Genomic DNA, 12,334 nt, shown 5'->3' on the forward strand with positions numbered 1-12,334 from the left:
CCCAGGAGACCACAGTTCTGCATACCAGGCAGCTGGCTTTGCCTGAGACGGGGTAGTAATACTTAAACCAGACAAAATAGACTTTAAAACAAAAACTATAACAAGAGACAAAAAGGACCCAGTAATCCCACTTCTGGATATTTATCCAAAGAAACTACTTCGAAGGAACATGGGAATCCATATGTTTATTGCAGCATTATTTACAATAGCAAAGATATGGAAGCAACTGAGTGTTCATCAGTGGAAGACTGGATAAAGATGAGGTAGTGCATATATACGAAGGAATGTTTCTCAGCCATAAAAAAAAAAAAAAGAAAAGAAAAGAAAAGAAATCTTGCCATCTGCCACAACATGGGTGGACCTAGACGGTACTATATTGAGTGGAATAAGTCAGACTGAGAAAGAAAAATGCCATATGATTTCATTTACATGTGGAATCTAAAGTACAAAATAAATGAACAAACAAAACAGAAGAAAAGAGGAGGTAAAAAGTAAAATGCCAGTAATCATGGATGGAGGACAACTTATTTCTCTGTAATTAACATGTACTAATTATCTTTATGAAATATCAAAGTCTATGAAATAATTGAGAGCATTTAATGAAAATGTGATTAAGTTGACTTAAAAGTTTAATATAGTAGTTCACTCAGAGTATTACTACATATTGCTACTTGTGTTTACTTTTGAAGACATTCTATTACATGTGGCTAAAACCCATATTTATCTCTGAAATAAAATTTCTTGCTGAACAAAGATACTTCCAATGCTATTTAAGCACACTAGTCACATAAAACTGAAATGATCTAATTTATTTTATAATTATTACTGTAAGAAGGACTGACCGGAAATTATCAAAAATTTATACAAGGTTTTGAATGACAAATTTAATTTTCTATACATAACTATGTACTACAGGCATTGTGCAAGTCAGTCATATAACTCAGACATAGTGGATATGAAACAAAAATAGCAAAATTCCATATTTTAAGAGGGGAGGGGAGCAGAGAGTGGTTGATTATAATATATGGACATTACATGGAAAAAATAATTCTGTGCTAAGGCAGTGCAGGATAGAAAAATAGATCAATAAGCAGCAATGGAACCAGACAGGAAGGCAATGTATGAACATGATGAAGGTAGAGATCATTTCTCTACCCTTATCTAGACAACTGTTTTACTAAAAGAATCAAATCTACTTTGTATTGTAGAGTCAGTATCTTGGTAGTAGTTTCTTTTCAGGCTTTAAATTAATTGGTGAATTAGATAACAGCTCTTGACAACTGTGAATTTATTATTAATGGTTGCAGGGGCAACTTCCAAAGATCCATGATGTCCAGTAATATGCAGCTTACAAGAGAAATACATTTTTAGTAAAGGTGAGGTCTAATATAAGATCCCGTAGCATGGTACATGTGACTTACCTGGGAATTAATTGCATAATTTCATGGGCCTCATCTCATTTTATCCTCATCTCTGTAGAAGATGGATAACTACTCTTGCCATTTTACAGATGAGGCCATTTGGGCAATTTGCTCTGGTTCACCTGACCTAGTAAATGTTGAATCTGAACTTTAGATCGAAGTCTTTCTAATTCTAAATGTGTAGTCCTTCTCACTGCTTTCTTTTGTAACATTTTTTTTTTCACTCTGTTTTTTAAAGTAACTCTTAAGGCAAATTTTAAAAAATTGAATGGTAATGGCAGCATTGATGAAATAAATGCAGAACCTCCAAAAGTGACTTTATAGAATATTTTTCGTTTGAATATACGAGTTCTTTTTAGATTTATTTTTAGGTATACTTTGTTTATCCCGAGTTGCAGTCTCTCATGAAAGGAACCCACATCCTGGATAATATTAAGAAACATGCTCTTTCTGAAAGTGATTACTTCAATCAAAATGGCAGTGTACTTATTGATCTGTCTGTAGCAAAGATTTTCTCACTTAGTCTTGTGACAAAGATGTATGAATCTGGTGATTGACAGCAGAAATCTAGCTAAGCATCTTATGGCCAGAAAATCCTCTTTGCCTACAGGCAACTTCTATATGTAGTTGTCTAATTACTCTAATATGTGCCTCATCTGCACCTTCTGTGTATAACAGAAAAGCAAAACACTGCCAACATAAGAGAATCAGTTAGCAAAACATTTCATCTGCTGGACTTCTATTATAGTAAATTATCATTCTATTCTATACACTAAATAAATGGTGTCTGGGAAGTGGGAAGTTGTCACAAATTCCAGTGTTTGATAGGATGTTTTTAAAATAAGCTCACACTTCCAAGATAAGTGCACATGTGATTCCTCTGTCTCAAATGCTTATCCCATTCTTCAGGACTTACTCATCTGGAATGGCTCTACTAAAGTATTAGTTTTAAGTGTGTGTGTGTGTGTGTGTGTGTGTGTGTGTGCGCGCGCGCGTGTGCGTGTGTGTGTGTGTGTGTGTGTGTGTGTGTGTGTACATGCGATCCTCCCAGATTCTCCAATCTCTGGCCAGGTAGACACATTCTCTACTTTATCATAATACTCCTGAGTATTTCTGACACTGGTTTTTATTTTCACAAATAAATAGTGTTTTATTTATTTAAGTAGCACACTTCCCTGGGTGGTGTTCAGATGAGTAAATGTGGAGAAGGCCAGATTACAGCGATACATACAAGGTACTCCACGAAGTCTAGTTTCCAAGGCCCTGATTGCCCTGGGACAGTGGGTTCTCACAGAGCCAAGCCGCAGTTCCCATGCTCCAGCCGCTGATACTCCTTCCCTCACCCCATTCTTTTTCTTATGCTGGAACCCCCCCAAGCAGAGTCTTCCCAGGTGACCCTGGAAACCAAGGGCAGGGGGAGGACAGCAGTGAAGAAGCACGCCACTGCTCACCACTCACCCTGTGCTCTGAGTGCTTCCCTGCCTCCTGTGTGAAAGCCAAGGTGTTTGGAACTCTCTGAATGCCTTCAGAAATCAGAAAAAAAAATCAAATACTTCCACACTTTTAAGCAGCTAGATTCTGAAACAATGCCACCCAGGCTGGGAAACTAGCCAAAATGGAGAATGAGGATTTCTGTTTCCCCTGAGTTGTTATGGTTTAAGATTTTACTGTTTTGTCAATGAGTCTCCATGAAAAGTGCTTCATTTCCCAGGTTATGTGTTAAGCTGGCTAAAGTGATGGATTACAGGAACACACAAAGTCCCAAGGGTTTTGGATTTTATCTTCCCTCAGTATCTGAACATTTGTGTTTACAACCTTTTTTGCTAATTCTGCTGTTTCATCATTATGTGTCTTACCGTACTGATGAAAAATAAGTTGCATTTTAGTTAAAATAGTTCACACATAATCAATAGTACTTGGATTAAAAATGGATTCAGAGAGGATCCCTTTTTTTCATGTAAAACATCTCCCCTCAGATATTTTCCGTTAAGATAAATGTCTATATTTTGATAATAATTTCGGCTTATTTTAGGGCCCTCATCAGGAAAAAATTTCTAATTACTGTATCCCTTTTATTTTTATAAATCAGTTGTTCTAAAATCTTATATTTTGTTTCAGTACTCAAAGAGTGAAGAATTCTTTTTTGGACAATTTTTCTGAGAACTTGAAAATAGACTGTGTTATGTCCATCAAGTTTTACCCTGAGATCCTGAAAATTAGTTGTATTACAGAAAATTGAATAAATCCTCAAGAGAAAACTAGTTAACACTTCTTATAGTGAGTGAAATGTCCCAATCATAGATTAATACAAAGTCTCATTACATGGATTACAGAAATATGTGTGAAAAGTAGAACATTATTATCAAGTTTTAAAATTCACAAACATGCTTTAAAAAATGTTTATTATTCCATTTAAATACAATGTTCATTTACATGTTTCTCCATAATTGACTGTAGTAAAAAAAATTGCATATAATTACAAGTAATGATTGGAAATACCACAAGAATAAACAGCTCCATCATTTCTGACTTTTTTTTTTTTTTAAACTACATAGCAAATTAAAACACAGGTCCCTCCGAAAAGTGGAGAATCTTTCAGGGTTAAAAACTGGATTACCCTTAATATTAAAGAAATTCAAAGTCTTCAAATGATAAAATGCCAGTTAGTTCTGAGAATATTAAATAGACTAGTTATTCAATCACGGGGAATTGTTTGAAATGATGAGTACTGGCCAGGGCCAATGAATTTACTGAATATCTTCTTCCTTAAGCAGAAATGACACTTAAATTGTTACCTAGGTACTTGGCTCTAATAATGCTACCATGGGAAAATATTTAAACAATTTAGGTATACTTTAGATAACTAGATTTGGAAGCATCCTCCACAGCTAAAACTTTCTTCTTCAGCAAACTAAAGAGTTTTACATACTTGGTCTGGGTGGGGATTGTAGAATTCTACAATTCTGAAAATGGAGTTTCTACCTGAATGATGTAAAATGCACAGGATCACAACTTTAGGAAGAAGATGAGTAGAAGAATTAGAATATATATTAGGAACAAGTAACCAGCGGACTAGCTTAGCACTGAGAATCAAAATAAAAACATAAAATATCACTTGAAGGATTGAACATTGTATTTATAAAATGTCAGGGTATCCTTATTCAAAGATTGAGCTGCAAAATAGGAAGAGAATGGCAGTGTCTTTCTGGACATGAGGACTTTGACAATAAGTAACGTTTTCTCATTAGCACATTCTGTAGTTTCATGGTATTTTCTTTTAGATGGAGTAAAATTGTGTGATATGCATTGTTTGCACCTGCAAGAAATTAAACTCACATCTTAACAAAAGGTTATGTTAATATAAATTCACTATATACAAGCGTATATGATAACTGCATTTAAAAGCAACCTAAGAAGAAATGTATTACATAAGAAACTCCTAATATTTTTACCCTACATTGCAGAAAATCTAGAAAGTAATCAAGCAATAATCCATGTTAAACACAGAACGTAAAATAAACTTTACCTTCATTATGGATAACAAAACAAAAACTTACACACTTTGTAAATTTTAGTATGAGTATTGCAATCAAGTACTTCTTAGATTTCCTTTCTTTACTTAATCCACAAAATTAAGTAGGATATATAGGAAATATAACATTATATTTTAAATAGTTATTGAAAATATACTCTCATGAGTAACTATTTTTACACATATTTATATTTAAAATATAACATATAAATATTCCTTCATATACATATGAGCTATATTTCAGAGTGGAAGGACCCTTTTCATATGTAAACATTTTTTAAAGATATATTAACAAGAGAAAAAATAATTTTCCCACCCAAAGACAAAAATTTCTAATATTCTTATTCAACAGATATTCTTCTCATTTTTTCAGCTAATTCTTTCCTCATTTCAATATGTTTTTCCAAATTTTGCACTTCATGTGGAAGATTCATGTCCCAAATAGACAAGCAAGAGCATAACTCTAGAAAATGAAAAAATGAAATCATGTTTCAAAGATCTGCCATAAGAAATTTTTATTTTATTTTAATTTCATTAATTTATAGTTATCTTAGATGAATGTATATATAAATAAGTTACAAATAATGTACTTAAATCATTACCATTTATTAAAAAATTACACTTGGAAATGTTTAAAATACATTGTAAAACTGACTACTAAATTTTGAAAAAGAAATGTGGACCTCTAATAACCCAACATTTCATTTTCTGAAAGAAATAAAGCTTTTTCAAAAATACTGTTCAAAATCAGACTTCATATTAACACAAGTAAGATGCAAGAAAAAAATAACCACATTTAGTTTAAATGTGGGCTAGTTCTAATTTTATAATGGTTGATATCTCTACTTTGTCTGGAAAAACAAATATTTAACACTCATAAATCATTGAAACTTAATTTTGAAGATTCATGTCTAAATTATTTACACCATAAAGAAGCTACCAATTAAAAATGCTTAAAGTTTTATAACTTTAATATTTATTATAAATGTACAAAATACATAATATATTACAATCATCCATATCATTGCACTATTTTCAGAATATTGTATCCTATTAAACATTACCTTTTTGATGTTGAGTACCTTCAGTACTTTTCTGGGCATATCCCAAAACCAGCATGGCATTTTTAAGACTTCCTTTACAATAAATAAAATATATCAATAAACAAATAAACAAACAAATAAACAAATAAGGTTAGACTAAAGAAAGTACAGTTGATATTTTAAGACACAAAACCTTGGAGCTTAGTTTACAATTTTTTAGGAGACACCTCAAATATATTAAATAAAAAGCTCTCCAAGAAGAATAAAATTTTTAAAGCTAGAAAATTGGTAATGTACTCCTTGGTTATAATTCTTATTGTGTGAATCTGAGAAAATAGCTAATTTTTCTGCTAAATGTGTTTAATATTTATACACTACCCCTTTACCCAACGTTATAATATCATATGAGATTACGTGTGTAAAAGCACTTTGGATATTATAAAGCACTGGCCAAATGTGATGGAGAGTAGCATAGATGGATATACTGATATTCTCACAAAACCACACTTTCTTCCCAAGTCACTCACTAATTTATTCAGTAAATATTCCTCTAAATTCCTCTATGTACTAGTTCCTAGGCTAGACCTGGAAGTAAAGGGGTGAAGAAACACATGCAGACCCAACTCCCATGGAGTTGATGTTTAAATGAGGAGATTAGTCACTGACTAGTAACTAAGCGACTAGGCAAAATATGAAACAGCATATGCAAATCCTTGTGGCAAGATGAAGCATGATATTAGGAAGGACCGAATGTTATTTTAGATCAGAAAGAGCTGGAAGGATTGTGGTAAATAGTGGAGGCTAGAGAAGTAGATGAAGCCAGATCATGCCCCTCCTTGTAAATTTTATTTAAATTTATCTGTACTTTAAAAATCAATTAAATGCATTGAAATCTCACTGTAATGTCAGTAATGAAAAACCACCTGGGTCCAAAGTAACTACAAATTAAATTAGAGGATATAACAACTATGGTATGAGACTAGAAAGACAATCCATTATATACCTATATTCTGCCTGTGTGAACATGTATCCTGATAGCTAACAATCACTAGGAACACCTAATTCTAACCTCTTCTGGGCAATTCTCATATCCATTCATGGAAAATGGGGAAGGTAAAGAGAAATACCTGCCCTTCTTAATATATTACTATAAAAAGAATTTACTATTTTCTTCACCCTGTCAAACATTTTATTACTTATTTGCTAAAGCTACATAAACTCTAGTTTTACAGAACTCAACCCCACAATGTTATTTTTGTGGTCAACTGTGTGTGTATACTAATACTATTTACTTTTATTTTTCAATTTGAGTTAACATTCAATATTATTTTATGTTAGCTTCAGGTGTACAGAATAGTGGTTAGACATTTATATAATTTATGAAGTGATTCCCATTAGTATCCACCTAGTAGTATACATAATTTTAAAATATTATTGACTATATTTCTTATTATGTACTTTATATCCCTGGGACTATTTTGTAACTTAACCTCATATTGTTATTTTTGTGATCAACTTTATATGTTTACTAATATTATTTTTAAAACCAAATCATTAGTCAAAAGAAGACAACGAAGTAAGGGTATCTATGTAGAAAATATACTTTGATAATTAAGAACAAGAAAAGACATAAAAACTTATTAAAACACCACAATTTGTTAATATTTTAGATTGCTGAGTTCAAAATATCTCGCTATAGGAATATGTTTGTTTATAGAATGAAAAACCAAATAAGATTTTTAAAAAGGAGAAAAGCTTTAACTATGATCAAAATAAACATTTGCTTTAATTTCTTTGGCGAAAAAGTAAAAAATACTCAACATTATATATTTCTCATTTTTGCATTGGGTATGAAGAAAAAAAAGAGGAAGAAAGATCCAAATCAGAGTTTACTTACAATAATCTGCTTCTCTTACGGGACTGAGAGTACCCACTCCCTCCATTTTTTTTAATAACCCTATTCAAAATTAATCCCAGTATTATGTTCTAAGATACTTCTAAGACACTTTGAATGACAATGGAAAGTGAAAACTTAAACTAAAAATAAGCATACTTTTATAGTCTTAGATAACAAAAGAGATATAAAGAAAAGAAACTTGCCTAACTGTGCTGTCATCATGACTCTAACAGAATCACAAAAATTGTGAATTATACGTATGATTCGACGAGTTGAAAGATCAAGCAGTAAAACATAGCCTCCTCCAGTTCCTATCCAGAGGGCAGTATTCTTCTGGAGGCAGAGAGTTTTCACTCTCCCAGAATAATACATAGTGTGTTTTGATTCCTTCTTCACTTTTACCAATTCCTCCCTGAAACCATATAAAAAGTATGCATTAATATTTTTTCAAGAATTAAGGAGTAAAACAGATGCGTATCTATATATGCATATACATACATAATATTTTAAATTATGAACACATGATAGTAGACATTATATAGCATTAAAAATGTACAAAACTAATTTTGCTTAATTAAAACAGAATGCCAAAGAGCCACATTTCTCTACTTGAAATATAAATTATCAGACATAACATAATAACCCCTTAACTTTAAGAAATTCTGAAATAAATAAGATGACTATGATTTTTAAAAACAACAGGCCTATATAGTCCAGTAAAAAAAAAAAAAAAAGAATTAATTTGCCCAATATAAAGGAAATAGTGTCAAAAGCTTTCCATGAAATCTAAAAGTTTCGAAGGAAAATAAAATTATAACCATCTACATGTAAAAGATATAAATACAAAGCACTAAATTTTCCCCAGAGCTCATAAGTCATGACAACAAATAAGCTATCCAGAAATAAAAGAATTCTAATAATTTTGGAACTTCAGGATATAAGGGATCTTTTACCAGGTGAAATTGTAAGCACTTCTGAGCATAAAGCTCCTTACCGTCTGGAGAAAAACTGTAAGAAGATTCTCGGAAAGTAAACATTTAAGTCTCATTTTATGGATATAGTATATAATCTAAATGCATATACAGTAAAAACAAAACAAAAAAAAGGAAATAACTAGCAAATAAGGTTAGCAATAGTCCTGTTTCCCAGTAGCAGCACACAAATAAGTGCTGAATGCAAAGTCTAAGGCTCATCTCTGATACACTGTATCAGACTAAAAGCTAGGCTTTCAGGCTGGGGTTTTGATTCTCCCCAGTGTACTGGACAGTCCTGTAGGCTTTTCCCCTCACACTTTTATATTGTCTTGTGACTTTTTATCATTAGAGCAGAGTATCCTTGGACCCATAGTCTAATTATAAGTAGCACTATTTAATACTATGACACTACTAGCTATATAGACAGCAATAAATACAGTACAGTCATTTTTCAGTAATGTACTATTTTTTTTTTCATTAGAGAATATTCTTTATAATACCTTGAAGGAACAAAATCATGTTCCTATTTTTTAAAATTTTTTCAAAAGGAAATTTGCTGGATATCAAAAGATAGTACTGAAAAACATTAAAATATTTTGCTTCTAAGAATTTCTTTTTTAATTTTATATTTAGAGGTAGAAAGGGAAAAAATAAGCCATACTTTCACCTTCTGTGAAATTTAAAGTGTAGGAGACAGCTCTTACATAAAACAAAGAACCAAAGATATTGAACATATAGTCAACAATAATATGGTGTACACATAAAAACTTGTTAAAAGGAAATGATCTCGTGTCGTATTCTTTCCACAATAAAATAAAAATTTTAAATAAGAACCAATACATTTACTTTAAAAAGTGCACACAGTCTATTAGTTCGCAGAGCTTTTCGGTTTTCTTATCCCACACTTCCACAAACGGGCTATTTTTCTTAGCAATGTAGAGAGCAGAGTCTACCACCACTGCTATGATGTTGGAATCACTGAAAGCTGCATAAGAAAACCTAGGGGAGGGAAAAAAGAATGTCAGCACTATTCATTTTTCTTCTGTTTCAACATGTAATTCTTATATTAATTCTTAATGCATGTAAAAGGTTAAAACTATTTTGAAAAATAAATAGGCTAGAGTATTGGTAATTATTTCATGTTCTCCTCTAACCTGAACTGAATATATAACTTCATCTGGTACCTTACTTAATTTTGATTACTTCATATTTTTCCATTGATGATAAAATAAAGATTATGACTAATATTTCTTGGTTTAATTTCAGTTTCATCTAGTTCTTTATAAAATTTTACACTGCTCAAATATGCAAAATATCTTAATTTCTAAAATAATTTTAATCATGTATCTGTAACTTTATAACATTTCAATAAAACTCTTAGTGTCAAGAATGCTTGGGAAATTAAGGGTTAGCCATCTACACCTAGAGTTATAAAACATAAGATGTTAATATAAATTTTAGTTGCAATATTTTCAAATATTAAAGCAAAAAGTATCTTAGTATCAACACAAGCCCATCAACCTATGAGGGGGAAAAAGAAACTTACATCTTCCCCTCATTGAAAATAAAGGAAATAGACAAGCATCTTTAAATATCCATCTTTAAACCAAGGACATTTGGCATTTTGCATATTTTGCAAACAGATTGGCTACCATAAACCCCACCTGCATGGCAAACTCCTAGTTAGCCTTTGAGGCTTAACTTAAATGTCAGCTCCTCTTAAATTCTTCCCTAACCTATCAAAACAGACCAATCATTTCCTTTCCCCTGCTAATGTAGGTGTAATATTATAGATTTTAATTACCAGATTGTATTTATTAGCCTATCCCTGACACCAGACCATAAATGTAATTGCTTAAGGATAAGGACTACGTCTTTTCTACAGACCCAGAACCCAAGAGAATCATCATAGATAAGTATCTGTCTATCTAGCAGATAGATGTATAAGTATCTCTCTAGAAACTGCTTGGTTAACAAAGCAGGCAGTTTGTTGAATGGATGGAGAAGGATAGACAGAAGAATGAAGAATGAACAGGAAGAATAAATACCCAGGAAAAAGTAAAAATAGATTGAAGACATGAAAATATCACAGTGTGCAACTATCTATAGGACACCCTAGGATAGGAAGACTTTTTTCCTCCATCTTTTCAATTATGGCAAGGCAGATGAAAATACAATATGTCGCTAGAGAGCCACTACATTTTAGGGAATTCTTTCCTGGGTTTTCCTGTATTTAATAGAAGATAGTTCAAACTAGTGAAAATATTGCCCAGAGTTTTATAATTTATAAAACACTTATGACATATCATTTTATCCTCAATGAAATCTTATAAAATATAAATCTCAATATTTGTAATTACAGAAAGAAAGTTTAGAAATGCTAAATAACTTGCTCAAGGCCACGTAACTAATGTGTTCCAGAACCAGGACTCAAAACAAGTCCTATGGAGTCGTGTGGCTCCAAAAACCACGATCATCTTCTCTCTCCATCATACTTCTCAGTCAGCTTATATGGACAATGATAAGAAAGGAATGATGATGAAGCAGTCCCTTATTAGTGATGTGATGTTTGCAGAGGAGAGACATAGACAACAGGAGACACTTTCTGAGAAGAGAGCAAATATTTCCAATTGTCTGTGAAACTGTGTCCTAATCTCCCTTGGGAGATAAATATCTTTGACAGTCAGATACTTATCTGCATTCTCTCTAGCACCCATGATCTCATAACATGCTCTGTGAAAAATAAGAACTGGGGGCCCTTTCTTTTAAAATATTTTCCCGCTTGTATAAATTCCTTAAAAGTGGAAATTACAGAATGAGTCCATCAGAATATTTACCACATGTTTGGAAACAAGTCTATGAACAAGACAGAAAACAAATGCCCTCATCCAGGAGAACTTATAATGTATAGCAGTGTATCTGAGCCCCTACAACACTTTAGAATTACCTGAGAACTTGGAAAAAAAATATGAAAGCCTGGGCTCCATCTCAGGATTAATTCATGTGACTTAATTGGTCTGAGACGAATTTTAGGCATCAAATTATTTTCTAGTGGTTTCTAATGTTCAGCCAATGAGACAGCCAATGGGTCTAATATTAATAAGAAAGTACTTTTGAAAATACATCTATGAAAATGTGCAATAGCTGCCATGAAGGTAAATAACAGATTCAATGGAAGAACAAATCCAAGGCACCTAATCTGCATAGGTGGGGCCAGGGACAGCCACTCAGAGAAAGTGACATTTGGACTGAGCCATGCAGGGGGCATAGTAGTCATCCAGGCAAAAAGAAGACCACGTGTGAAGACCAGGGGTGAAAGGGAGCCGCTTGTCTTCAAAATCTGAGACGAAATTAGTTTAGCTAAAGCACAGAAGGCAAGAAGACTACAAAATGTACATCTAGAAAGATAAGCAAGGATTAAATCATAAAGGTCCTGGTAGACTATCTTAAGAAATTTAGACTTCATG

At 32.3% G+C, this 12,334-nt stretch overlaps 1 protein-coding gene across 2 annotated transcripts in view; it reads right to left on the reverse strand.

Moving 5' to 3' along the window:
• Positions 1-2,378: 2,378 nt before the first annotated feature.
• The window catches only part of LRRK2 (leucine rich repeat kinase 2), a 126,089-nt gene continuing 116,133 nt past the window's right edge, over positions 2,379-12,334 (reverse strand). For both annotated transcript variants that reach the window (XM_016151688.2, XM_016151687.2), the window contains 4 exons: positions 9,714-9,866; positions 8,097-8,305; positions 6,018-6,089; positions 2,379-5,416 (listed from right to left, as the gene is read on the reverse strand). In XM_016151688.2, coding sequence (XP_016007174.2) covers positions 5,295-5,416; positions 6,018-6,089; positions 8,097-8,305; positions 9,714-9,866 — 556 coding nt within the window. In that variant the 3' untranslated portion in view covers positions 2,379-5,294. The remainder of the gene's footprint in view (positions 5,417-6,017; positions 6,090-8,096; positions 8,306-9,713; positions 9,867-12,334) is intronic.

The sequence above is a fragment of the Rousettus aegyptiacus genome, unplaced genomic scaffold (genome assembly GCF_014176215.1).
Source record: "Rousettus aegyptiacus isolate mRouAeg1 unplaced genomic scaffold, mRouAeg1.p scaffold_m13_p_2, whole genome shotgun sequence".
Lineage (NCBI taxonomy): Eukaryota > Metazoa > Chordata > Mammalia > Chiroptera > Pteropodidae > Rousettus > Rousettus aegyptiacus.